General features: G+C 65.5%; 1 protein-coding gene across 1 annotated transcript; it reads right to left on the bottom strand.

Annotated features, from left to right (window-relative positions):
- Nucleotides 1-206: 206 nt before the first annotated feature.
- PTH1R (parathyroid hormone 1 receptor) lies at nucleotides 207-19,526 on the bottom strand. The gene is given in 18 exon segments (XM_070390808.1): nucleotides 207-974; nucleotides 1,435-1,476; nucleotides 1,560-1,701; nucleotides 2,298-2,392; nucleotides 2,629-2,695; nucleotides 2,983-3,043; nucleotides 4,429-4,582; nucleotides 4,816-5,010; nucleotides 5,012-5,027; nucleotides 5,403-5,497; nucleotides 5,607-5,678; nucleotides 5,680-5,726; nucleotides 5,831-5,941; nucleotides 7,495-7,595; nucleotides 7,597-7,624; nucleotides 9,546-9,643; nucleotides 17,052-17,056; nucleotides 19,327-19,526. Coding segments are annotated over 18 exon segments (1,776 nt in total). The 5' UTR covers nucleotides 19,399-19,526; the 3' UTR covers nucleotides 207-599.
- Between the last annotated feature and the right edge of the window lie 8,360 nt (nucleotides 19,527-27,886).

Raw genomic sequence — 27,886 nt, 5'->3', positions numbered from 1 at the left:
GGGAGTCAGATTTGGGCTGGGGTGGCGGTCACATGGGGGCTCCCCGAGTGTCCCAGCCCCCAAGAGCCACAGCATGGCCATGAGATAGGCAGGAGGGGCCTCAGGCTTGGGGTGGGGAGGCGGCCAGGGACCCGAAGGATCTGAGGTTGGCCCTGGGTGGACAGTGACTTGGGGCCGGTGGGCAGCTGCTGGGGAGCCTGGCCAAAGGCAGCCTGAGTGGGGAGCGCTGAGGGGGCAGCTGGTGACAGGGAAAGGCTGGGGCCCACTCCTGCAGGGCCCACTGGTCAGCGTGTGGCACCAAGGGACCCTGTGCTGCCCCAGGCCCTCCTACTGGACGGTGCCCTGACCCCGGGCCCAGGGCCTGGCCCACATCGCTAGACTCCTCCTGAGGTGAGACTACAGAACCCCGCGGCTCCCAGCCCCTCTCCCCTGGAGTGCCTCGAGGCCCCAGCTCAGACCACAGCAGGAAGCTTCCTTTTCCTTTTTTTGTTTTTTTGTTTTGTCCTCCCAGCTCAGTCATGAGTGGGCCACCACCGACCATCCATCTTTTGGTCCGTCTGTCCGCCCTTATGTCCATAGGTCCAACCCTTGGTCCCCAGTCACATGACTGTCTCCCACTCCTCCTGCAACAAGGCGGGTGGCCGCTCGGGCGCAGAGGCCTCCTCGTCCAGCCCTGAGCAGGAGCCGTTGAGGAAGCTGGCGTCCTTGGGCGCAGCTGTGGCTGGCGGTGAGGTCTGGAGGGCCAGGGGCCCTGGCTTGGTGTGACCAGGCAGCTGTGGGTGGCCATTGGTGGCAGCAGGCAGCAGGCGGGGGCTGAGGGGCAGGCCGAGTCCCGCGCGGGAGCCGATGTTGGTCACGCTCGTGTGAGACACCATCGGACCATAGCTGTAGCTGCTGCTCCCGCTGCGCGCCTTGCGCTTGAAATCCAGGGCCAGCGTCCAGCGGCTCCATGACTTCTTGATCTCAGCCTGGACCTGGGTGGCAGGAGGAGGTGGACCTCAGGAGTGCCCCTGACCCCTCTGTCACCCGTCACCCCAAGCCCAGCAGTGCCCCCACCCTGGCCCCTACAGCACAGCCCTGGAGGGAGATGGGTAAATTCCAAATTCCCGGAAAATTCCAAGGCCCAGGCCACGGTGTTTGGCTGCAGGCAGCAGACACACCCAGAACCTCTGCGGTTCAGATGTCCCCGACTCAGTGGCTGAGTCGCTCCATCTGGATGACAGAGCATTCAGCCCTGGGGTTGGGAAGACACTGGGCTACCCCAGAGATGGGAGAGCCCACAACTCCTAGCACATCCTGAGCCTGAACCATCTGGAAAGATCTCTCTGCCTCCAGGACAGAGAAGAACCGGGCAGGAGTACGGGAGGAGCAGGGCTCGGGAGCCCTGGTGCCTCTGCGTCCTTCCTGCCTCGCCTGCCACTACCCACCACTTACCTCGCCGTTGCAGAAACAGTATATGATGGCAACAAAAAATCCCTGTAGGGAGGAGAGAGGCGTGGAAGCTAGGGTCAGCCCAGTCGTGGGGAGCAGGCAGCCCGCCCACCTGGCCAGCCCCTCACCTGGAAGGAGTTGAAGAGCATTTCGTAGTGCATCTGGACTTGCCAGAGTGTCCCTGAGACCTCGGTGTAGGGCATGGCCATGAAGACGATGTAGTGGACGCCGAAGAGTGGCATGAGCACCAGCGTGGACTTGAGCAGCTTCCTGGGCCAGCAGGGCAGCAGGTCAGGGCCACGCCACGTCCCCCTCGACGGGCACGCTGCCCCCTCTTCCCCACCCGCTGGCCCCGGGCTCCAGAAGCCACCACGGGGCCTGAGGCTCTGGCCACCAGTGGAGGACAAGCTAGTTCATGGGCAAAGTGTTCCTGGAGTGAACTGTAGTCCCGTCTCGGGCCCTGGCACCTGCTGCTCCCTCTGCTGGCACTCATCACGCCCGCCCCTGCCCAGCCGCACCTCACGATCCCAGGACCCACTCCTCAGGTGTCAGCACCTTGAGCCGCCACTGCCCACCTGTACCTCGGGCTCCCCCGGACCAGCTCTCTGAGGGGAGGGCTGGGTTTGTCCCGCCCTTGCAACCCCAGCATCAGGGCAGGCCTGGCACCGAGTGGCCCAGGTTGGCTTTGGGGTGCCTCAGAGGCCAGGAGAGCGCCCATCACTTCTGGGCGGGGCCAACCAGGCAGTCGGGAGTTGGGCCCTTCCCCTGAAACAGGCTCATTCGTGGAGCCTCAGTCTTGTCTTTGGTATGTGGTGCCTGGCTATTGATCTCTGACCTCTGAGGAGCCTGGCATGGTGGGTGCTCACCGGTACTGCTGCCGCGTGTCGCACCGGCCGGCATTGGTCTCCCGAAGCTTGGTGGCCAGCACCCGGACGATGTTGATGAAGAGAATGAAGTTGACCTGTGGAGTGAGGGGGGGCTGAGTCTCCATGCCCTCCTAACAGGGCGGGGGCAAGGAGTGGGGGGGGGGGGGGGTCCACGGCCCTGCCCAGGCCCTGCTCTGCCACGGCATCTCCAGGGGCTCCATGGGGCCTCGGCTTCCCCATTAGGCCCGGGGGCGGGATGTGGCTGAGACCTTGGGGTCCACGAAAGCTCCCACCCAGCCCTGTGGCCACCCCTGCGGCCACCCCCGCTCACCACGATGGAGGCCAGGATGGGCACCTGGATGATCCACTTCTTGTGCCCGGAGCTCAAGTCCCAGCACCTGCGGGAGGCGAGGCGTCAGCCCCACCCCGTCCGCTCCCACCCCGTCCTGCTCCCACCCAGAGCCTGCCCACAGGCCCAGAGCTGGTCTACTCTGACATGAGCTGTTGGGGACATGGGTCAGGGTGTGCGAGGTGTGGCCAGGCGTGAGGCCAGCCTCTTGTGACCCTGAGCTGGGGCCACTTGGGGCCGGGGCGCAGGAGGCCCCGTCATCTGCTTCCCAGAGGAAGAGGGTGCTGGGGTGTCTCTGGCCTGTGTTACCCCAGCCTCTCCTCCGCCTGGACCTACCTGGTGTTGGCCAGGGTGGCTCTCACCCCGACCCACACAGCCACGAAGATGGCGGGCAGACCTGTGTGCAGAGAGGGGACAGCGTGTGAGGCCTCAGATGCTATTCCAGGTTTCTTCTCAGCCCACCATGCCAGCCCCTTCCCCTCGTCCCTGACCACCTCCAGCGTGCCCCCCCGTTGTCCCTGACCCCTCTCCCAGGCACACAAGCTGCTTGGTGACAGACAGGCCCTGAGGCCCCACCCAGCCCTCTGCCTCATCTCGATTCTGCACCCCCTACACATACAGCCCGTGGGGCACGCGGTGAAACCCAGTCAGAAATAGCCACGCCAGGCTGTTCCTCCTCCCTCCCCACAGGGCGCTGCTCTGGGGTCGGGGTGTCCTGGGGGGGAAGGAGCCTATTACCGGGGGAACCTTGGTGTGCCCAGGCCGATGCCGGCTCAGATGGCCCCGGCACCTCTGGGGGAGCTCTGCCTCTAGGAAGGGAGCCCAGGTCCCCACCCTCCATCCCCTCACTTCAGTCTCGGCCTGAGTACCTCTGGGAGGGGAGGGAGTGACCTGGGTTACGCTTCTCTGTGCTCCCCCCCACCCTGACACCCTCTAGGCCCAGAGCCTGCTCAGTTCCTGGGACCAGGTCTAGGTCTCCCCCCCCCCCCCCCCAACTCTGGGGCTGGCTGTGGTTGAGGTCAAGGTCAGAGTGTGTGCCAAGGAGCAGGAGGCTGTGGCTGTTGATCTGAGGGCCTCTGGGTGCTGAGCACTGAGAGGGCTCCAGCACCAGACCTGCCCCTCTGCAGTCTGGCCAGCTGCCCAGAGCCCAGGCCCTGGAGCTGCCAACAATAATGGACAATTATCAGCAACTTGATCCCAGAGCCCGCAGGGGAGGAGGGCAGGCCCAGCTGCCCATTCTGCAGGGGGGCTGTGCATGAAGCAGGGGGGAGAGGGGGGCATGGGCCCCGTGGGCAGCTTCACACGGGATTGGTGTTCACAGTCAGGGTTCTTGGCGGGGGGTGGGGGGGGGGTGGGGTCCCAGATCCCAAGTCCAGCTCCAGGCTGACCTCTGACCCAGGGTCCCACTCTGATCCTGAGCTGGATCTTTATGTTGTTAATCCTCCCCCAGGGTATTTTCCATTGATTTTTAGAGAGAATGGAAGGGAAAGGTAGAGACAGAAACATCAATGAGGGAGACACCTGGGTTGGGGAACCTGCAACCGAGCATGCCCTTGACTAGAATCGAACCCAGGATCCTTCAGTCTGAGGGCCGATATTCTACCCACTGAGCCAAACCGGCCAGGGCCTGAGCTGAATCTTGACCCGAGAGTTCTCACCCCAACTCTGGGCTGAGCCCAGTCCAGGTGAACCCCACCCAGCCAAGCTCTGCTCCCGGACAGGCTATGCTGTGTGGGTGTCTTAGCCTCGTGGTCCCGCTGCCTGTGCCCCTGCCCCGCGTACCCCAGCCAAAGACTGTGAAGCCCCACAGGTACTTCTTCTCAGAGAAGAAGGCCATGAAGATGAGGCTGTGTAGGTACAGCCCCTCCACCAGGATCCAGTAGTAGTTGGTGGCCAGGAAGTAGAGGAAGAAGGTCACGGCCACGCGGCAGCCCGCCTAGGAGACCAGCGGTGTTAGCCAGAGGCGGCCGCACCTGGGGGGGTGGGGGCTGGGCGGGGGTGGGGGCGGTGAGCCGAGGGGCACAGGGCTGGAGGGGAGAGGGGGCAAGTGGTGCTGGTCAAGCCCGAGGGAGGGCGGGCTCCGGCCCAGGTCCCGTACGCAGGGGCGGGCGGCGGGGGTGCAGGGCTGAGACGGACAGGGCTGAGGGCACGGGCTCCGGGGCCACTCACGTAGCCCGCGGCGGCGGCGGCGGCGGCAGCAGCAGCGGGCGGCGGGGGCGCCTGGGCGATGGCGCGCAGCTCCTCCTCCGTGAGGCGCTGGGCCTCGTCCAGGGTGAAGTCCGAGTACAGCACCGTGTCCTTGACGAAGATGCTCACGGCGCGCAGCATGAAGGACAGGAACAGGTGCATGTGGATGTAGTTGCGTTGTGCAGTGCAGCCGCCTGCGGGCGCGGGGCGAGCGGGTCGGGACACCCGGCCGGGTAGGGGTAGAGGAGGGGGAAGGGGTGCGCCCGCCCCGCCCATCTAGCTAAGGCCCCGCCCACCATATCTAGGCCCCTCCCCGCCATCGCCCCGCCCACCAGATCTAGGCCCCGCCCCGCCATTGCCCCGCCCACCAGACCTAGGCCCCGCCCCACCATCGCCCCGCCCACCAGATCTAGGCCCCTCCCCGCCATTGCCCCGCCCACCAGACCTAGGCCCCGCCCCACCATCACCCCCGCCCCACCAGATCTAGGCCCGCCCCGCCATCGCCACGCCCACCAGATCTAGGCCCCGCCCCACCATCGCCCGCCCCACCTAACGAAGGCCCCGCCCACCTGAAGTAGGCCAGGATGAGCACAGCCACGGTGAGGGAGGCCAGCGAGACGGAGTAGCCCACCGTGTAGATCATGTCCAGGCGGTCAAACACCTCCTGTGCGGGGGGAGGCACCAGGGTGAGGGGCGGAGGCCAGGTCAAGGGTGCTGGAGAGGTCAGGGCTCGGTCAGGGTCACCCATGGTGCGCGAGGAGGGAGGCTCTCACCCGCTCACGAGTCTCGTTGGTCAGGAACTTGAGGCATTCACTGTAGTTGGCCCACGTCCGGTCGTGTCCGGGGCACCAGCTCCCAGCTGCCATTGCGGTCACAGCGACGGTAGGCGTGGCCTGCGGGTCCGCGGGAGAGTCAGGGGGGCAGAGGGGTCTGCAGCCACTGACGCCCTGAGCTGCAAGCCCTGGTGTCCCGAGGTCCCCCATCCCGGCCGCCTTACCTTTGTGATTGAAGTCGTAAATGTAGTCGGGACAGGGCACCGCCACCAACTCGCCCGGCGCCCCCAGCGGCCAGCACAGGAGGTGGTCCCACTCAGGCAGGCAGGGGCGCCCTGTGCCCACAGACAGACAGACAAGGTGGGGACACCCGTCAAGTCCATGGTTAGTGACCAGAGGGATGAATGCACCTGGGTCGCTGGCTTCCTCAGAGACAGTTGCACCCCAAGACTGGAGAACTCAGGCCTGGAGTGTTCTGGGGAGACTGTATTGAGCCCTTACTCCCTACGTGCCCTGCACCCCGCCTGGCCTCAGATCTCACTAAGCCCCCCGCTCCCCGCCACACAGGTACGGGCACTGGCTAGGAGGCTGGCAGAGGCCAAGAGGGGCAGCGATTTGCTCGGGCAGAGAGCCCAAGGCCCTGCCCCTCAAGTGCTCAGCCCTGGCCAGGCCTCTCTCTTCTCTCTGGTCTTGGTCTCACTTCTTGGGGCCCCTGGAGAAGGTCAGGGTTCTGGACTAACCCCCTCAGCTGAGAATGCTTCCTACACGACCGCCGGGACCCGCGGACAGGAGGCAGGTCTCATGGCCAGTGCCGGCCGGGCTCCTGCAGGGGTTCCCTGGCTGCACTGCAGTCTCTTCCCTGGGAAGTGGGCATGGACCACATCGGCCGGACTTCCCTCCACGCCCCCCCCCCCCCCCCCCCCCCATCGGTGAGCGGCTCCAGGAACACCGGGAGAGGCCATCTAGTGCTCACTGCGGATTCGGATGGCAGGCAGGTACACGTCCCACTGGGGCGCCGGGCTCACAGCAGAGATGCTGTGTGACCTCAGAGGGTCCCCAGTTTCTGAATCTCCCCCTTTCCACACACCCCCACTCCCTTCTCTCCCCTGCAGGGTTCCAACCCTGGGACTGTCCCGCCATCCTGGAAGGCTGCCTGGATGGTTGGCCCAGACAGAGGGCGTGGTGAAAGGCCCTCTGTCCTGGGCACCATATTCCCAGCCCCGCCTGGCCAGGCCCACAATTCCCTCTGGTCCCTGGGGAGCCACAGGGTGACCACAGCCTCCCAGATGTGGCCCATCTGGAATCTGCTGCCCACCCAGCCGGTTCAAACCGGCCCTGTGGCTGCAGCCTGGGCTCTGCGTTTGTCTCTTCTTACGTCCCTGGGGACAATGCAGCGCTGCCCGCCCTTCCTCTCTTCTCCCTCCTCGTCCCACTGTCTCCCGCCCCACCTTCTGCCGCGTGCCTCTATGGCCCACCTCACTGTGTGTCTTGGTGCGTCCTCTGATATACTGAGGCCCATCCCCGTTTGAACCTCCTGGTCCCCTTTCCGTTTCTCCTGCCTCTTTCTCTCTGTCTCTGGGTCCCTCCCAACCTCTCCCATGGAAGGGGCTGTAGCCCTGGGTACCCCCAACCCTGGGGTAGTGGGGGGCAAATTCTCTGCCTGCACCTCCTGAGCCCATCCAGCCTGCTTGCCTCTTCCCGCTGCCCCCTCAGCTCTCTCTCCTCCGGCCCCTCCCCTGCTTTCCGGCGCGGGGCGGGGGGGGGGGGGGGGGGGGGGGGGGCGGGGAGGGGGGGCAGGCAGCCCCAGGGCCAGGCGTGAGCTCCCGGGAGGGTCTGGGGGCGGTGGGGTAGGTAGTCCGAGCTGCCGCTGACAGATGCGTGGACATACCACGGTGCCTACTGCCGTGAGGCGCCTCTTTGTCCTCGGATTCAGGGTGGAGCTTCCCGGGCGCCTTCTCCTTCCCGGGCTTCCCCGTGGACGCGGACGCCCCATCCTTTGTCCGATTCCATGATGTCGGCTGGAGAAAGGGGGCCGTTACAGCTGTCAGGTGCTGCAGCAGGGGACCCAGGGCACCTCCTGCCCCAGACTCCCAGGCTGCACAACGGGGTCGTGCCCTGTCCTGCCGACACCCCAGCTGCTGGGAGAGCTGAGATGACAGGTGAGGAAGTGCTTTACAAACTGGGTGCAGAATTAATCAAAGGGATGGCGACGTCCAAAGAGGGTTCCCAGGGCAGCCAGCACCATGCGGTGTGGACCCACTAGAGGGGTGGGTGGTAAATGTGGGCAAGACATGGGCACAGGTGGTGTCCTGGGACCCAGTGAGCCGCAGCCCACGCAGGAGGCGAAGGCCCCACCAGGGGCGCCTGGCGAAAGCAGACAGTAGTGCCGTCCACAGAGGTTACACAGAGAAAGGGAGGCCAGGCCCGAGCGCTGGGCAGGTCAAGCGGCTGCTGGTGGTGATGAGAGCAAGAGCACACAGCTGTCAGGGCTGGGCAGACAGTCTGCCTACGCTCCCCTGGCCTGGGGACGCTCGAGTCAGGGGTTCACTGGGGACCCACAGGGACCCTGGAGACCCCATTGAAGGTGGGGCCTGGCCTTGCTCTCCACGGGAGATGCGTGAGGTCTCTGTTCCTCGCTGCAAAGTCTCCCTTTTCTCCAACTTGCGTTCCTCAGGCTGCAGCCCAAGCCAGGCCCCTGGCCTTCCCTTGTCGGGTTGGTGGCCACAGTGGGAAGCTGAGTGCAGACACCTGGACTGGAATGGCTGTGCCGTGTGCCTGCCGGCAACCTTGAGCTTCAGGGTTGGGGGAGGCAGGATGGGGTGAAGAGGGAAGACAGGGCTGGATCGTGAACTGAGGGCGCATGACGTGCAGCCACAACTAGGAAGAAGGCTGGGTTCAGGACGCACAGCGGGAAGAGCAAGTCCCCGATCTGATGGGCAGGGGACCAGGCGCTGCGGGTGGGAGTGATGTGGGAGAGGCCCTGTGAGCCGGGCGTGGGAGAGGGCCGTGTGCTACACCGTGTCCTGTCGGGCCCGAGCGTGCCCAGCCTCCTCCCCCCCGCTGGCAGCCTCAGGCCAGCTCAGCGAGGAAGCTGCTCTGGTCAGCTGGTCAGTCTGGGCCTGGACTTTCTCCAGTCTAATGAGATTAGCCAGACGATGTCAGAGGCCTGGACAGGCGCTAATGCAGCCCATCTCCACTTCCAGGAAATGGACTCCAGACAGAAACCAACTCGAGATGGGCAGGAGCTGAGAAGTCAGGTGAGCTGGCCCCACCCTCACCACGGCCATGCTGTGCTGGTGGGAGGCAGCCCGCCCGAGCCCAGGCCAGCACCCTCTCCTGGACAGTGACCCTGACAGACACTTAGCCTCTCATGCTCCTCCATCCAGGCCCATGGACCCTCCATCCTCTTGACCCTGGACACTTGGGCTGGCCCGCTGCCCAGGTGGCCTCCCTCAAGGACCTGACCTTCCTGGACCCCGCCTTGAATGCGCCTCCACCAGGAAGCAGCCATGGGGTCCAGCACCCTATCCATGTTCCTCACCCTGGGCGCCTCACGGGCGTCAGCAGCTTGGGGTGACTCGACGTTAGCTGTCTTCATACCATCGAAGCCCCCCTCTTCCTAGCTGTGGTGCACCTCCTTCTGCACCCCACTCATTTCTGAGCCTGTTGACTTTTTTATTTTATTTAAAAAATATATGTCTTCATTGATTTTTAGAGAGGGGGGAGGAGAGAGGGCTAGAGAGATAGAAACATCGATTGGCTGCCTCCTGCACACCCTATCCTGGGGATCGAGCTGCAACCCCGGCATCTGCCTGGACTCGCCTGAAGCAACCCCCACCCCTCCCCTCACCTGACCCACCCGCCCTGATGCCACTTGGTTCTGCAGACTGGCTCCCGCCTTCCTCCGGCCCCGCCCCTCGGCCGCCCCGCCCCGCCCACCTGGCCTGCGCAGGACTTCTTGGAGCCGCTCCTCACACTGGGCCTGGGCTCGGTGCAGCAGGAAGATCTGCTCCTCTTTGGTAATGACGTCATCTGCACTCCACCTACCAGGTCGAAGGTCAGAGTGCAGGCCAGGCGGCAGCAGGTCCCACAACCATCCCCGAGGGACCCCCCTTCCCAAGGCCCTCACCCTAGAAAGTGGGAAATGGGCCTCCCGTGGGCAGCCACAGCTCCACGGGGCACGGCTGCATCACCAGAGGAAAAGGGGGCGTGGGTCCCCTCTGCCCGCTAGTAACCGGCCTGCTGCAGCCACTGATATTCTGTCTGGGCCGCTCCCCAGGGGGGCATGAGAAATGGATGGAATGTCCCAGGACAGATCCCAGAGCCTCACAGAATCGGCCGCAACTGGGAACCTGAGTGGGATGGAGTGAGCACAGGGCGTGCTGAGCTCTGGGGGAAAAAGGCCTGAATGCCTTCAAGTCCTCGCTCACGGGAACCCTGGGAATCGCCAACGTCCATCCTGACACTTTCCCCTGAATGGTGGGGGCCTCAGCCCTCCCACTGTGCACACCCCTGGGGGAGCTGAGGGAGGGATGGAGGGATGCTGGGCGGGCCTGGCTGGGCGGGCCTGGCTGGGCGGGAAGGGCCCGCTGTGCAGGCTGAGGGTGGGAGGGCTGAGTCCCCACATCCCCAGCCCCATGGCTTCTCGGGAAGCTGCCGGGTACCAGCAGGCCTCGCTCGCTCGCTCGTACTGATAATGCAGTCACAGTCGGGCCTTTCTCCGCTGCTCCGCCCGCCTGGGCTTCCGCCCACCCTCTGAGACTCAGGAAGGGAACAGGAGCATCTGGGGGCGCTGGTCTCACCCCCAGCCTCTGTTCCCCTGACTTAGGGTTGGAAAGGAGCCAGAGGGTGAAGGCAGCGCCCTGGCTGGGAACAGCTCAGTGTGCCCAACCCGTGAGGGAGCCTGCAGAGGTACTGCATCCCGAGACGCCCGGGCCAGGACATGTCCCTGGAGCCCCCAGGGCCCGGCTGTGTCCCCTCAGGCTCCACCGGGCAGAGCTGGCCCCTTACATCCACCACAGGCATCCCAAGGCCGGGCTGGGCCCCTCGGTCTGAGTGGGGCTTTGCAGGCCTGGGAACCAGCCGGAGGCAGGGAGGGAAGGGGCAAGGGGCTGGGGGGTCAGGGGCTGGGCTGCGGGACAAGTTAACTGACCGAGTCTCTTGGTGGCGGCAACTAGGGCTTCCAGGGCCAAGAGTCTCTGCTGGTCTCACTTAGCTGGGCCTTTGCGTGTGCGTGTGAGTGGGCGGTGTGTGCACTGGTGTGTGCCGCCTGTGTCCTCACGCAGGGAGTGTCAGCGTGCATATGGGAGTGGACTGTGAGCCCGAGTGTCTGAACATGCGTGTGCACACGTGCTCTGGGCAGAGGCTGCTTGTCAATGTCCGTGCTTCCGTGTCTCTGGAGTCTGAGTTGGACACTGAGAGCTCAGCTGGACCCTGTGCCCAGGGTCCCCGGGAAGGGCTGGGCACCTTTCTGTGTCTCTGCTGCTGCCCCCACCTGCCAGCTATGGGGGAGGGGGCTGTGGGGCATGGGCTGAGGGAGGGCCACTCCGGCCTGCCCAATCCAGGGGCTCCAAGGCCAACCGGAAGTTCCCTTTGTGCCTCGGGCACTGGGGATCAGGCTGCTATGGGTCTGACTCCTGTGGAGCTATCCACCCCCACCCCATCCTGGCACCCATTCTCTACCATCTATTGTTACAACTCATACTTCCATCAGTAGCCACCAACCACCACCAGACCATCACCTTGACCAGCACAACCGTCTACCACCATCACCACCATCACGGCACTAACTGCTGTTACTGCCAGTATCACTACCACCAGTGCTATTGGCACCACCAGCACCACCACTGCCATCACCAGTGTTGCCACCAGCCTCCTAGTCACTGTCAGCCCCTTGGCCAGTCTTATCTTACCCCTCACTACCCACCTCCCTTCCCACCCCCTTTCCTTCTGCCCACCTCCATCTCTCAAGACAGACAGACCAATGCACTGCATTCTCCCAGCTGCTGGGGAGCTCCCATGTGACCGGCTGCAGCGTCACAGCTCCCAAAGACGGGCACCCCGGCCCTCCCAGCAGACGCTCTAGCCCACGGATACGGGCTGAGGGTCAGAGCTGAGGCCTAGACTAAAGGCACAGCGACAGCAGCCCCACCTCTGGCCTCCCTGTATGTGGGACCCACTTCCCTGTCATCCAGTCACGGCAGAACTGCCACTGTAGCCAGAGGGATTCAAGCCTGAATCAGGGCAGCACTTTCCTGAGGAGCGGAGGGCAGTGCCACGGAGTGGAGAAGGGCGGCCACACCAGGGCACTCCCACCTGCCAGGAGGGCAGCTCCCTTGCCAGGAACCCCCCCCCCCCCCCCCCAATGGCAGCACCCTCTCTGCACCAGCACGGGGCTTGAATCCTGCCTCCACCACGGACAGGCTGTGAGTCTCTGGGAACGTGGCTTCATCCTTGCGCCTCAGTGTTCCACCTGGAAACCTGGGTGAGAGCTGTTGTGAGGAGTAAATGAGGTGCAGCAAGTCCTCACGGCACAACTTCCATCGCCCTGAGGCTTTAAAGTTTAAGGGGAATGAAGCCCAACGTGCCCAGTGTTCCCACAGGCTGACTGACACAGCCAAGTGCCTGTGCAGCTCGTCAGCTTGTGGCCTGTGATTCGTTGTTGGGGGACCTGCGCGTGGCGTGAAGGGGGAAGGGCCGGCCCCGGGGGGACGCCGGCTACACTGCCTTAAAGGTCAGCAGCAATAGCACCCACCTCATGGCTACGGGCCCCCGGCTGCCGGTGCCATGGCTGCCCCCAGCCTGGGCCCAGCCTGGCAGAGGGAGGTGTCTGAGTGCAGGAGCCACAGTGGGGGCGCTGGGAGGGGGGCTCCAAGGATGGGGAAGGAGGCCGCTGGGGGAGGCATGTCTCCACAGGTTTGTGGGGTGCAAGGACCGCCCCTAACTCCTTGCATACCTGGGTCCACCCTGGACTCACACTAAGATTCAAGGTCACTGCTCTGAGGAGGCCTACCCGCTGGACAGCGGGTCCTCCTCCTGGCCTGCCCCCGGCTGCTGGCTGCTGCTCCACCCTCACCCACCCCGCCCTCCACCAGCTGAGCTGGGGGCGGAGGACTCAGACCCACATCATTTTGGGTCCAGGGAGCCTGTGGGTCTTGGCTTTCTGGGACAAAGGGTGAGGACACAGGGTTGGGTCATGGTCGGGGGTCAGTCAGTCCATACCCACCACGGATGGGACCCCCCACCTGGGTGTCAGGTGTCCCCAACGCCCTCCCCACATCCCTCCCATGGTGTTAGCTTAGGGCTCTCTTCCCCTGACCTAACCTGGAGGGCTGGGCTTCGACTTCCCCCTGTAGCACACGCTCCCCACCGTCCACCCAACACAGCCTTCCTGTGCGCGATGTGCAGCCGTGAACATGGGGGGCGAGTGACGCCCTGACCTTAGCCCTGAGCTGGGGGAGAGGGAGAGGCAGCCTGGGAGCACTGGGCTGGGGTGTGCGGGGCTCCGGGCGGGGGCAGCTGGGGGCTGGGAGCCTGTATGTTATTTACAAACACAGGAGCTGCCATCCCTCCCGGCAGACAGCAGTGTGTGGTCAAGAGGCCCGGATGTGTTTCTCATTTCCTGAGTCCAGGAGCCCAGAGGAAGAGAAAGCCAGCTGCTACTACCTCTCCCGCCGGGAGCCAGCAGCTCCCCGAACCCACTCCCAAGCCACCCCATGCGGACGCAGGGCTGGGGTGGCTGTGGGGGGGGCAGTGGGGGTCATGGGGTGGCCGTGGGGTTGTGGGGGCCGTGGGGGGGCAGTGGGGGCCATGGGGGGGCTGTGGGGGGGCAATGGGGTCGTGGGGGGGCAGTGGGGGCCATGGGGGGCAGTGGGGGGGCAGTGGGGGCCATGGGGTGGCCGTGGGGGGGCAGTGGGGTCGTGGGGGGGCAGTGGGGCCATGGGGTTGTGGAGGGGCAGTGGGGGTCGTGGGGTGGTAGTGGGGTTGTGGGGGTGGCCGTGGGGAATCGTGGGGGTGGTAGTGGGGTTGTGGGGTGGCAGTGGGGGCCGTGGGGGGGTGTGGGGGTGGTAGTGGGGTCCGTGGGGGAGGGCAGTGGGGTTGTGGGGGGGGCAGTGGGGCCCGTGGGGTGGCAGTGGGGGCCGTGGGGGTGGCAGTGGGGCCGTGGGGTTGTGGGGTGGTAGTGGGGTTGTGGGGTGGCAGTGGGGTCGTGGGGTGGCAGTGGGGCCGTGGGGGGGCAGTGGGGACTGTGGGGTGGTAGTGGGGTTGTGGGGGTGGCAGTGGGGCCGTGGGGTGGCAGTGGGGCCGTGGGGTGGCAGTGGGGTTGTGGGGTGGCAGTCGGGCCGTGGGGGGGCAGTGGGGGCCATGGGGTGGCAGTGGGGCCGTGGGGGGGCAGTGGGGTGGCAGTGGGGTTGTGGGGGGGCAGTGGGGTTGTGGGGTGGCAGTGGGGCCGTGGGGGGGCAGTGGGGGCTATGGGGTGGCAGTGGGGCCGTGGGGGGGCAGTGGGGGGACATGGGGTGGCAGTGGGGTCGTGGGGAGGCAGTGACAGGCTGGGGGCGGATGGAGGTGTGATGGTGGCCGTGGTGGTGGAGAGCCAGCTCCAGCCACTGACCAAATGAGAGCCACTCCTCTCAGGGCCTCTCCCAGCTGCCAAATTCCACACATTTGCTGCCTGTGGTCCCAGACAGGCCTCCTCCTCCGGGAAAACTGTGGAGGAAACACACGGATCCTTCTTCGCGGCTGACACCTCTGCCTCTGGGGAAGGTGTTAGCCTCGCGATGCCCTCTGGTCGTCGCATCCATCCCTCCGTCCCTCCCCTGGGTCCAGCCTGGTCCCCGGGGAAGGCGGCTGCTGGCTTCGTGCTCCGCTCTGGAGGCAGCAGACCCTGCTGGTCATCCCTGGACCTGGCCGGTCTCCCCGCCCCCCAGGCGCCCCCTCCCTGCTGGCACCAGCCATGGCCCCTGGACGTTAGCCAATGTCCCTCACCTTCCACCACATCCCGTCTCACAAAGGGGACACGAAGGCTGAGCAGAGGCCGGGACTGGAGTGAGGTCTGCTCGGGTCGAGCTGCAGCCCTGGAGGCCGGGGCAGGGGGAGGCCCAGGCCTGGTCCTCTCTCAGCACCCGTTCTCCTCAGTCCCTCTGCACCCCATCTTTCCCTGCGCCGAGCAAGCGCCCCTTTGCAGAGCTCCTGAGGCGGCTCCACAGAGTTCAGGGGCGAGGTAGGCGCACAGGTGAGCAGAGGCCGATGGTGGTGGGTGTGTGCTCAGCTCTAACTGCCGAGGACACGTGTGCCTCCAGGCAAACCACCTTGATGGACGGGGCCTCCTGGCTCCCTGCACCTCTTCTCCCGGCTGCACTCCTGGGACTGCGCTGGCCCCTCCATGTCTCTCGTGCCCGCTGCCTGGGGCTCCCCCACCCCTTGCTGCCCTCAGTCTGTCTGGCCCGAGCTGGCCGGGACAGGCTCCCTGCAGGGACACTCCTGCGTGTGGACTGCCCCCTCCCGCCAGGCCTTCCTGAACAAGCCGCCTGTGTTCGTGGCTGGGAGGGGGTAGGGGAGGCCCTGGGATGCTGCCTTTCCTCCCGGCCAGCGTGGACATCTTCGGGCCCCAGGGGGACGGAGCCCGGGAGGTGGCCTCAGTCGGCGGCGAGGACAGGGTGGGTCCTCACCAGCGGCTCAGCCTGGGCTGGAGGACCGGCCAGACCTGCCTGGTCGGCAGAATGGGTCCCACCAGGTGCCCCCTCCGCACAGGCTGGCCCAGAGTTGGGGCTGGTCAGGGCTGAGGTTTGCACCCTCTCGCAGTCGCACTCTACAGTATTCTGCACACACACCCCCCCCCCCCCCCCCCCCCCCCCCCCCCGCCATCGAGCTTTCCTTTTTCCTGGGGACTCCCTCTCTCTGGCCTTCCTGACGTGGTGGCTGGACCAGGGAGTGTCCCCAGAAGGCCCACGACAGGAATCCGGGGGAGGCTGCTGATGCCTCATTAAAACATTCCGAAGAAAACCCAAGCGCGAGGGCTCGCCCCTCCTCCTGCTGTCCACAGGCAGTGCCCAGAGCGGGGTGGGGGCGGGGCGGGGGGTTAAAGGGCAGGTGATATAAAAAGCTTCAACAAATCAACAGTAAAAGGCAAACAACCAGGAGAGGTGGGTCATGGCTCTGAGCAGGCTCTAGAAGATGGACCACAAACCAACCGGCAAGTCCGACGCTCACTAGCAACTGACAAATTAAAACGACGCGAGGTCACTTTTCACCTCAGAATGGCAAAGGCAGGGAGAGAACCCTGCCTTACGAGTCGGGTGTTGGGGGAGGCCCGCCTGCGCCCTCCCGGGGGCGGCGGCTGTAGAGGGCAGTTTGGCCTCGTCTGTGAAAACTGAAAGTGTGCATGTCCACAGACCCAGCAATGACAGGATCTAGAAACATCCCCCGGGGACGGTCACACGGGGACAGCCGGCATCTCAAGGAGCTTCTCTGCCACGGTCAGGATCTCTCACACACACACACACACACACACCGCGCGCGCGCGCGCACACACACATACGTGCACACACATGCGCACACACTGTGCAGACACGGTCTGATGTGCATTCCTGGGAACGCGGCATGGAGCCGCACTCTGGAACACGACGCAGCATTAAAACAAGATCGATTTACATTCATGGACACGGAGGTTCCCAAGGTGCATCTTTACGTGGAAAAAGGCTTGTGGCGGAAACCCTACCCGCAACCCGATAACATTTATTTAAAAACAAGCGGAAAACAAGAGCACAACTACCGGCTGGATAGGGACACTTTGGAAACGCACAGAGAAAGGTCGGGAGCCCACGCCCCCCCCAGACGGTTAAACACCATTTTCTCTAAAAGTGGGGGTGGGGCTCAGAGTAATCAGTGATGTTTGTCCAATCTGTAGTATTTGACTCTTTTATAAGGAAGGACGTTTGCAATTGTCCGTTATGAAATTAGAAATAAAAATTTAAAAAAGTAAAACAATATTTTATTTTATTTTTTAGAAAAAGGAAGCAAAGGAAAAGCCGAGTGGGCACGGGCTCCCTGCCTTGGAGGAAGCGGCTCAGGGCAGAGCCGAGGACCTGGGCTCAAACCCCACCTCCGTGCAGGCTCCCACTCAGGCCCTTTCGCATAAAATGGTGGGTGAGTGGACGGCGTGAGAAAACGGGTTCTAGCTCAGAATCTGGGAGCTTAGTTCCTTCTTGTGTCTGGAACTGAGCCCTGTGGCCGAGCCCCTGGAGCAGGCTGGGAGGGGGCCACCCTGTCCTCGCCCCCCCCCCCCAGTCCTTCTGGAGTCTGACTCTGAGGTCACGTCTCCACACGGAAGGCCAGTCCCCCTACGATGACCTTCCACCTCCCTCCTGCAGGTTCTCCTTCACTTGTCCTTAGGATGGAGCACCCCAAGGATAAGACCACCCCTCTGCCCCCATTCCCTCCACACTTCACTCCATCTGACCCCAGCCTCACGGTCCCTCTTCCCTGAACACACAAGATGGACTGGCTGAGTCTGACCACAGGCAAATTTGCTCCCAGTGGGATGCTTTCTAGTCCCCCAAACGTGAGATCCCTGGGGATGTGAGCTGGGTCCTGGGGCTGGCTGGGCAGGCAGCACACAGGTTGGGCACCAGCTCAGGCAGGTGGGCATGGTGGGTACCAGGGAAGATCTTGGTGGGAGAAGCCGTGCCTGGTCCAGGAGCGGGAGCTGGCAGACTGGCAGCCTCTCGCTGGCTCCCACTGAGACCAGGACCACAGGGTGTGAGTGACCCTCCAACCGTATCCTCTAGCCCTGAAGCCAGGAAGGGTCCAGGGCACTCCCGTCCTTCGAGTCCAGCCACAGACGCCCCAACACGGTCCCGGAGCAGATCCAGCCCCAACACCTCTCCTGTCCTACCTCAGCCTCAGGCCAGAGCTAAGCCAGGCGAACGATCTGCGAGTGCCTCCATGGAGGGCCTTGGGGGACCCGTATCCTCTCCCCTACGGGCACAGCGTGGCACGTGGTTGGCATGCAACCAGTAACGGCCATAATGGCTGTGTGGTTCAGGCCGTTACCAACGGGACAACAGCAGAGCCTTTACAAGAGGTTGTGGGAAAGATAAACCAGTTAACAGTGTCAAGAGCTCAGACTGTGTCTGGCAAGTAGCACACAGAGCACTTAGGAAACAGGAACACGACAGACCTGGCGCCCTGTGTCCACAGACGCACACATGTGCAAGCACAGCTCTGCTCCAGCAAGGCGTGTGCAGACCCACAGCTTCCCACAGGCGTGCGCGCACACACGGCTCAGACACGCACACACAGACCCAGAGAATGGCCATGCCCAGAGTCCCACAGATCCTGCTCCGACACAGGCAATACTCGCAAGACACCCAAGCCCTATCCCTCCAAAACCACATGCACACGTATGTGCACACGACTGTGCCGGTGGCTCTGCCCAGGGAGCTGAGAGCCTGGGAAAGGGGAGGATGGGAAATGGCTCTGGGCCCTGGCATTCACCTGGGTTCACCTCTGAACCTCCGTTCCCGTCTACACTTTGGGAAGCTGGATTCGTGGGGCACGAGGCGCACTGAAGCCAGGAGCAGAGAGGAGAACCTCGGATGTTTCTTTCCTGCTGTCTTTGTGCAGATGGGAAGTGAGGTGTGAAGGGCAGCCCAGGGTCACGCAGGCACCGGGCAGAGCTGGGAGAATCCCAGAGCTCCGGCCTTCCTTCCCCTGGGGGCTCTGCCTGGGTAGGAGCTGGTCAGGAGGAGGAGGCTGCCTGCCTGTCTTTCTAGAAGGCGAATGCCCTCACCTGGGAGGTGGGCCGGGAGGCAGCGGGGGCCTTGAGGGCAGACACAGGCAGACGGCCTCCTCAGCAAGGGCCGCCCGGACGGGCTGGGCTGGGATCTGATGGATTTTCCCAGGAAAGGCCCGCAGACCCGCAGATGAGGGCTCCGCTCCTGCCCCTCCGGTGTCCCCGTCCTTCTCCCCTATTCTTGGTCTGTCTACGCCTCCTGCTCTGGGGAGCTCTGGTCTGCACCCCCTTTCTCTCTCTTCTCTCTCTCTCCTCATCTCCCATTCTTTCTCTTCTGGTCCCACTGGTCCCCTCTGGCCTTTGCTCTCAGGAGGGTACCGATGGGGCCCCCCATCTTCCCTGAGCGTTTCTCCTGTAGGAATGTTCTCCATCCTCCCTCCACACCAACCATCTGCGCCTCTCCAGGGAAAAGAGCTTCCACTCTGGGTAAAGCTGTGTGTGTGTGTGTGTGTGTGTGTGTGCGCGCGCTGTGCACGCAGGGGACCCTGAGAGCTGCAGGTCCCCTCAATCCTGCCCCTGCCTGGGTGACTCTGACCTCAGCCCACAGCCCTGTCCTGGATCGCAAACAAAACGAGCAGAAGGCAGAGGCCCCAGAGCGAAGTCTGTGGACGCCACCTCAGGGCCAAAGCCCATCTCGGCTGGTCACACTGTCATCTCTGTGGGAGACCAACCAGAGGAAGACAGGGGGTCCCCAACCACAGACTTCCAGACCCGGGGCCCCAAACCCAGCCTTCAGAAACAGGGAGACGTGAAGGAGGCGTTTGGAACCCAGAATTCAGACACCCCAGAGGCAGCAGGCACAGAGGGCCCGGGTCAGAAGGGACCCCCATGCAAAGTTCAAAGGACTCGGGGAACCCAAGGCTCCGCACCCCGAACACCCCTCCTCCCCCAGGGGCCCCGGGGTGAGCCCGCCGCCCGGCAGGGACTTACCAGGGCGAACGCGGAGCCCAGCACCGGGCAGCAGAGCAGCAGCGCCAGGCCGGGCGCGATCCGGGCCCCCATCGCCGCCGCCTAGGGCCCCGTCCCTCGGGGCAGCCGCCGCCGCCGGTCCTGGGTGGGGGGACAGAGCCGTGAGGCCGGCGGCCCCGCCCACGCCCGCGCCTAGGAGACCCCGGCGGCCCGGCGGCCCGAGGGCCCGGGACCCGACGCGGGGCCCATGCGCCGAGGGCGGCGAGCGAGCGAGGCGAGGGCGGAGGCGGAGGCAGCGGGGGCCGGCGGCGGGCGGGCGCCGAGCGCTGCGGAGCGGCCCGTCTGCCTCGCGGCGGAGAAATCACATCCATATGGCCGGGCCCCCCGCCCCCGGCCCGCCCCCCGCCCCCCGCCCCGCCTTTTCTTTTTTCCCCCTTTTTTTCTTTTGGGGAACTGGGAGCTGCGGCTTCGCCCCACGCCCAGGGGGAGGGTCGGGGGAGGGGTCGGGGTCGCGGTCCGCGGGGGGGCGCGCGGGCGGTTATTTTTAGCTCCGCGGCGCGCGGGGGGCGGGGGCGGGGGGCGCGCGGGGGGCGGGGCGGGGGCGGGGGCGGGGGGGCGCGCGGGGGGCGGGGCGGGGGCGGGGGGCGCGTTTGGAGCCGCTCCACGCCGCTCCGGGCTGGTCCCAACTCTGCCGCGACCCCGAGACCTTCGGGGGTTGGGCCGCGGGCTCCCAGCGCCGCGACCCCCTGGGGTCGCCATCTCGTCGGGGCCCGCCTCCCGCGCCCCTGCCCCGTCCCCGGCGGGAGCCCCGCCTGCGCCCGCGCCGCCGGAGCGCGCCTGCGGCCGGGACGCTCTGTCCGTCTGTCCGACAGTCTGTCTGCAGCTCCCCCGGCCTCGGCCTCCGTCCTCCCTCAGCCCAGCTCCCGCTCGGTCACTCGGGCTCCCTCCTCCCCTCCCCCTTCTCTGCGAAAACATTTGCAAGTTTCCAAAAAGCCCGGAGCGCAGAGGCCGGGCCGGCGGCTCGCGGGCTCCGAGGCGGCGCCGCGGGCTGACCCCGGAACAGACCAGCCCCCCGCCGGCCAGCCCCCCGCAGCCCCCCGGCCCCGACTCCGGCCCCTCCCCTGGCGCCGGCCCGGACCCAACTTACTCCGAGCGCGCCGCCGCGGCCCCCGCCCTGCCATGGATGTCGGGGGCCCCCCGACAGACTCCCCAGGACAGCGCCCCGTCCGCGGCCCCGGGGGGACTTCATGGAGCTCGGGGGTCTCCCTGGCCCGCCTGGCTTCCTGCGCCCCCCGCCCGGCCGCCGCCCGGAGCCGCCGCCCGCCGCGCGCGTCCCTCGCCTGGGCGGCCGCCGCTCCCCTCCCCCGCCGGGCGCCGCCTGGGCCTCTCGCCCCCGCCCCCTGGTCGCTCCGCCGCGGCGTGTGCAGGGAGCGGGCCCCGCCGGGCATCCTCTCCAGGCCGCGCTCGGGGCGCACGGCGGCGGGCGGGCGTGTGGAGGGCATGGCCGGGGCTGTGTGCGCGTCGGGCCGGGGCTCCGCCGGGCCGCGGCCGCCGCTGGGCTCTCCGCCCCGGGGCACGGGCGTTACTTTCCTGCCCGCGGCCCGGGCGGTGCATGGGCCCAGCCGCGGAGCAGGCCCCCTTCCCCAGAGGCGCCCGCGCCAGCGCGGTTGGCTGGCGGGGTCCCGCTCGGGCTGCTCGGGGTCCCTGCGGAGGCTGCGCGGCTGCCCTCCCGCCCCCGGCCCCGCCCCGCCCTCACCGGGACCCCCAGACCCGCCTCGCCCCCGCCCGTGTCTCCGGCCTCGCGCCCCTTCCCTGCCCCCCCCTCCCCCGCCCCCCCCCCCCCCCCCCCCGGGTCTCCCCGGTCGGGTCTCTGCAGCCTGGACCATCCAGGCGCCGCCCTGTGCCCCCAGCTCCGCCCCGACTCCACCCCGGGCGGCTGGAGGCTGCGGGGCCCGGGGATCGGCCAGACCCCCACCCGCGGGGCCCGCCTCCTGCTCCCACGCGGTCACACCGGGAGCCGCTCTGGGAGGGCTGGTCCCCTGGGGACCCACCACCTAGGGGGAAAGAGAGCGGAGTCTTTGGGGTCTGGGGTGCGGCGGGGCGGGGCTTAGGTGCTTTAGCGGACGCCTGACCCACCAGGAGAGGGGGCCTGGGACCCCCGTCCACGCCTCTCAGTACCAGTCTGGGGAGCTGAGGCGCAGGAGGGGCCTGGGGTTCCTGGACCGGAGGGCTTTGAGGATGGCTGGAGGAAGCTAATGTGACTGGGGGAGGGGGGGCGCCCTAGGAAATAGAATTCAGACCGACAGCCCCCCCCCCCCCCCCACACACACACTCCGCTTGCCACTCACCAGCTGTGTATTCTGGGCACCAGGACTCTCCTGCTGTCTGGGCCTCAGTTTCCTCATCTGTAAAGCAAAGGGCACTTTTAACTTTACTGTTTTAGTGCCTCTGAGGATGGGTGTCCAGACTCATGGGTCCTGGGGTCTCCCCCAGACTCGGCTGCGGAAATGGAGCCCCCCAGAACCCCCATCTCTTCCCCCTCAATGTGAATGGGTCCCCAAGCCCGAGTCCTAAGGCCACAATCCAGTTGTTCCAACCTTTCTGGCAGCCAACATGCCCACTTTCCAGCTGCACCCACACCCTCCTGGCGCCCCACTGCCCCGAGTTCCTGGTCCTGGTGTCTGAGAGCTTCCCCCAGGTCCACTCCCCTGCCTTCCTTTGCAGTCTCCTGTGCAGGATGGTTCTCTGCCGGGCGTAAGGGCCACCCCTTTGTCCCTGTGTCCTGTGTCCCGTCTCCTCCACTGCTGGGGCGGGGCTCTGATTTGGGGCTGCTCCCTACGATGGGGCCCCTCTGGTGACAGAGGCCCCGGTGCCCAGAGCACCTGTGGTTCTCCAGTATTGCCTGTCCATGGTCTCAGCTGTGACTCTTTCTAAGCGATTCTATGCCAAGTCTGATGATCGGTGACCACTGCCCACCCCCCTCCCTTGGTGATGGTAGAACAACGCTCACAGAGGGGTTGGGGGAGCTGGGAGGTCAACCTAGGGGCTGATGGGGGAGTCCTTCATGGGTCTGATGGGAAGCTGATGTGGAAACATTTGCCCGTGGAAGGAGCAGGGTAAGCCGTGGACAGGACTGCAGAGAGGGGTCTGGTGGGCTCTGGGCCCCTCACAGGTGTTCCTGTAGCCACCACGCATGTGTCTCACCCCAGAGTCCCCTGCTGGACATTCCACCACGGTGGGTGGGGCCACTGGTCCCCTAACTCGCCCCCAGGCTTCTGGTTAAAGTGCCACCGTGAGGGTGGGTGGGTGTGTCACACATTAACTGGGAGAGGCAGCCTGCCCTTTGACAGGCAGGCCCCGGGGCCCAGGTCAGTTTCTGGTCAGTCTAAGGTCAGTTTCAATGGCATTTTGAAAGGCCTGGTGGGGTAGGGAAGGGGAGTGAGTCCCTCTGGGGCTCCTCTCTCTGACTCCAGCCCGAGGCCTAGAAGGAGAAGCCACGGTGGTCCCTGCATCTCAGAAGGGGAGCAGGGACTGGTCTGTGCAGGGGCCATGGGGCCGGGTGGGCACCAGCCTCCACACGGACAGGCAGAGGCTCAGTCTCCCCCCTGCAGCCCGACCTTGCTCTCTCAGAGCACCCCCTGCCCCGGCCGGGCGGGGGGCCATGGCCCGCAGGGCCCAACCCTCCATCCCCCGGCCCTTGCCCACATCATCCTCAATCCCAGTCTCAACCCTGATCCCAGACTGACCTCTAACCCCCGACTGACCTCTGACCCCAGCTGAGCCTGCACCGAAGCCTTAATCCTCAGTTCCAGGCTCCTGGAAGCTTTTCAAGTCAAGGGCCAGCGGGGGGGGTGGCCCGGCCGTGAGTGAGCCCAGGTGCCACTTTTACAGCCATTTCGCTGCTCATAAACACCCCCCCCCCCAGGCGAGTCACCGGAGGCCCCACAGCAGCTGGTTGGCGCCCTGGCCCGCGCAGGAAGCCCGGTTTCTCACCTCTGGGGGAAGACTGAGGGCGGGAAGCTGGGGCATGGAGGTCTGGAGGCTCTGTTGAGGGCGATTTGGGGCCTGGGTGTCCAGTCCCTACTGACCACAGTCATGGCCCCGGGTTGTAGGAGCACCAGAGCCCAGATGTCCCCACGCAGGCAGGCAGGCAGGCCTTGTCTGCCCTAGGACACTAGCCAGTGGGGTACCAGGGCCTGGCCCCTCCCGGCTGCACTGGGGCCCCAGGACTTACCTGGATCCCACTCACCTGGAGCCCACAGAGCCTCCCCAGGAGCGCCTGGAGCCACGGAGCAGGGTCAGTTTGGCCATGGGGAGGTCATGGGTAGCCCTGGGCAGCTTCTGTGGTTCGGGCCTAAGCAAGGATGTTGCTGTTCAGGAAAGAAAAAGGCCTGAGTCAGAGCTTTTGCTTAAAAAGAAAAATTAATTATTTTTCACCAAGTCCTACACCGGCCCAGGACTTTGTCCCAGACCCTGGTGGGGGGCGAGGCGGGTCCAAGTGCAGCAGTACCCAGGGCTGGGCTCCCCCTCCCCCCGTGGGTCTGCAGTCAAGCTCCCAGGCCACTCGGCCCCTTGGGTCCGTGGCCTCAGCGGTCCTCTCCTTGCCCTCCAAGCCTCTCTCTAACTAACTCCCCTTCTGTCTGTTGTGGTGTCTCTGTCTGCCCCTTCCAGTCCTTTCCACATCTCAGAACTTCCAGGCCTTAAAAATAAAGTAAGATAAAGTTTCCGGCCACCACGGCATCGAGCACAGCCCCGGTGAGTGACTTCAGCTTTGCACACCTGAGGAAACCCTGTGGGGCTGAGGGTGGCTCATACCCAGGCTACCGGCAGGAAAACGGAGGTCTGAGAGGGCTGACCTCCAGGTAGTGCCCATGGCTGCCAGCCAGGAGAGGCATGGGGACCCTTCTGCCCTTGTCCTGATCCCTGCAAGCCCACAGCCACCCCATATGTGACTCGTTGCCCATTGCAGCTTGGGCTCCCGGTGTGAACCTCCAGGAAATGCTCTCGGAGGGCCCCCAGTGCCCCCCAGGCCCAGCACCTGCCGGGGCAGCTGCAGGTGGGAGAGGCAGAGGCTGTGCACACAAGGCCCTCCCTCCCTCCCTCCGTGGGTCCTCGGCAGGAGCTGTGGCAGAACGGGGGCTGGGTAGACAGGGAGGAAGATATCATTCGAGATCCTGGAATTCCACCCCAGGGCCCGGAGACCCTGGTTGCAGGCTGCCTTTCTGCCAGCCCAGCCCCGGCTGGTTTGTGCCTGGAAGTCCCAGGCTCAGCCTGACAAGGTGTAATGATTCACGTGGCCGCCGCTCAGCACATTCCAGCGGCGGCCCCAGTGCCCGGCGCGAGGCGGCCGGCCCCGAACCACCCCGGCTGCTGGGCATGTTCCGCAGGCCCCAGCCCCAGAGGTGACCCCTCCCCAGGTCTTCCAGGCTCCTGGGGACAATTTCCAAAGGACTTTCTAGTTCACAGGCTGGAGAAGGAGGCAGGGAGCTCGGGAGGACCTGGCCTCCAGGTGGGGAATGAGGCCCGGAAGTCAACATGACGAACAGTACCGGGCTCCTGCCCTCCGAGCTGGCAGCCCCGAGGGGTGTCCCAGGGCACATAGGCCCTTCTGTGCCCGAGGTGGGGCCAGATTTAAACTTTATCGGCCAGTGGGCAGCTGGGTCTTCCCACTGTTCCCGTCCTCACTGGCCAGGGGTCAGGGGCAAGCGCCTGTTCTGCCCTGCCCTGTCGCCCTGTCCTGCTCGTGGCCTCAGTTTCCTGATCTGCAGTTCGTGGAAGGCAGGCCCGGCTTGGTGGGGCTCCCTCTGTAAGGGCCCAAGCACTCGGGGTGGGAGGCAGACCCCTGAGTCTGCAAACCTGAGGTCCTGTGTCCTGGAGCTTTGAGCTTCCAGCCACCGATGCGGGCCAGGCTGGCTCCTCCATGGGGCCCAGCCCTGGGCTCTGCGGGGCACGTCTGGCCCTCAGCTCTGGGGACAGGAAGTTGTATTTTGGTCCCGGGTCCTGGGGAAGGAGGCAGGGGAGAATCGCAGCTCAGACCCAGTCATGTTTACTCGGGCTGGGCCCCTTCTGAGCTCAACAGGCCCATTCATTGGGAGCCCCATAAACCCTTTGGGGCTCCCTGAGGTTCAGGGCGCCTGGACGCCAGGCCTGGCTGCCGCCCCCAGACCTGCTGGGGGCCACGGGCAGCAGGTGGGGCAGGAACGAGGCGGGAGCCTCCCACGTGCCTCCGTTTCCCGATCTTTGCATTGGAATGACAGCTCCTGCCCGTGCACCTTGGGGATCAGCTGGAAAAAACCCTGAGAGCACAGGCTCAGATCGTACGGCCTTCAAGGCAAGCCCGAGACCAGCGGACCCAGGCCTGGCCTTGGTGCTCGCGATGGACACCCTGGCGGGGTGGGTGTGGGTTCGCATCCACCGGGGAGGAGTCCCTTATCCTCTCCAAGGCTCACTTCCTCGCCTGTGACCAGAGTCTCCAACAGAAGTGGAGGCACGGGGGATTGGATGGGGCCCTGGGGTCTGCTCACCTCCCCGCTCCTCACACTGCCTGCAGCCCCCCGACTGGTGGGGTAACGTACTGCCTCTCGGGGCCCCGAAGTGGAAGGGCGGCAGCAGCACTGGGTGGAATGGACGCGGCTGGGGCTCCGAGGGACCTTCTTCACCCTGGGCTTGTCCCCGGGCGGCCGCGGGCAGGTCGGCGTGGACCTGCTCAGAAGTCGCTCAGCCCCAGTGCCCGTGCTGGGCAGCTGAGTGGAGACCCTGGTTCTGGGGAGGGAGATGTGGGAGCAAGACCGCCCGCCCCAGGCCCCCTTTCTGCAGCGCCCCACATGCCCCCCACAACCTGGCCAACCACTTCTGGCCCTGGATGGGGGAGGGGAGGGACTCTCGTTTTCCAGACGCCTTCCGGGTGGGGTGTGACTTCCGGCTCCAGCGGCTATAAAATCCCCAGTAGCCGGTGGGTCTCTGGCAGGATGGGGGGGCGGGGGCCGGGGGCCGGGGGTCGGCGCTCCGAACACCCTCTGGGGCCTGTTGGACACGTGTTTCCGCCGCTCCCAGCGTGGGCTCCCGCAGATGCTATTTATAACCTTTAAGAGCTCCTGCTGCTGCAAAGTTTTCTTAAACTCAAAATATCACCAAGGCCCTGGGCACGCGTTCCAGAGGCGGCTTGGCCCTGCGGTTAGAAGGGACCAGGGGCCAGGAAGGAGGAGGCAGCGGGCAGGGCGTTAGCTCGACACTGGTCCTGGCTGAGCTGTGTTGGGACCTGGGTGGGGACCCTCAGGCCTGGACACTGGGCCCTGCTTGGCCTGGAGGAGCCCGCTCGGTGGGTGGTCCTTGGCCAGGCTGGGCCAGCTCCCCGGGCCTCAGTTTCCTCTCACCCCGAATGCCTCAGAGGACACTCGCGGGTACTGGCAGGAGCTGGCAGGGACACTGGGAACATCTCGTCTGGGACCAGGCTGTCCAGCACCCGGCACCGAACCTGGGCCAGCGGCACCGTGGACGTTGGCTGAACTGGCCAGAAAGGGGAAGCACTTTGGGGAAGTTTATAAAACTGTGTGAGTGAGCGATGTCCGGAGAGGGGCAATGGCATGCCAGAGGTCACCCCGCCCATCCAGACCAAGTCCCTGGGCCCCCCCCGAGGTTCCCAAAGACGGAAGAGGCCGAGGGCCCCGATGGGGGACAGGTGACTTGCCACCTTAGAGAGGGCTCCAGGGAGAACGCTAGTGGCTGCATAACTCAGACACGGCCCAGAGCTGGAGGGGCCCTGGCAGTCACGGGGCGCAGGGAGGGTGGGGTGCCTGCACCAGCTTCTGCTGGCCCTAGTGGAAAGCAGAGGTCCAGACAGCCCCAGACTCCATCGTGAACTCCACGGGGGGCCATGGTTTAGGCTCCTGAACCCCACTGCACCCCTTTCATTCCTGGCCTCCTTGGCTGGTGTAGGGGTGCAGAGAACAGGAGCGCTGGCCTCAGGGCCATCCAGTGTGTCCCGTCACCACCAGGAACACCTCTCCCCACAGTCATCCCCACCAACCGGCGGTCACCCCGCCTCAACGCAGGGCTCCCTGTCCATTTTCCAAGTCAGACAGGACCACAGAGTGCTCTTTGGCGGAGGGGTGGGGGGGCGAGGAAGTGATGACGTGTCTGGAAACTCAGCCACTTCTCTGCCCAAAGGCCTCCCTGAGGCTTGAGGACCAGGTCGCTCCCTCCTTGAAGCCGAACACTTCTGTGTGCTGGGCTGGGTTTGGGGACCTGGGTGCCCTGCTTCCAGGAGCCACTTCCCTGCAGGCTCCCCTGTCCTGGGGGCTCCCCCATCCTGCAGGCTCCCCCATCCTGCAGGCTCCCCCATCCTAGGGGCTCCCCCATCCTGCAGGCTCCCCCGTCCTGGGGGCTCCCCCATCCTGCAGGCTCCCCTGTCCTGGGGGCTCCCCCATCCTGCAGGCTCCCTCATCCTGGGGGCTCCCCCATCCTGCAGGCTCCCCCGTCCTGGGGGCTCCCCCGTCCTGGGGGCCTGCTACCTGAACCCTGGATGGGCACTCGCCTTTGCCCCTGCTTCTCACAGACCTGCTCTTGCCTTCTCATCTGCCCT

The sequence above is a fragment of the Myotis yumanensis genome, unplaced genomic scaffold, assembly GCF_028538775.1.
Source record: "Myotis yumanensis isolate MYYU_CA2020_CCGP unplaced genomic scaffold, mMyoYum1.0.hap1 SCAF_14, whole genome shotgun sequence".
Taxonomy (NCBI): Eukaryota; Metazoa; Chordata; class Mammalia; order Chiroptera; family Vespertilionidae; genus Myotis; species Myotis yumanensis.
Note: the sequence above shows the minus strand (reverse complement) of the source record. Positions and strands in the feature narration are given on the sequence as shown.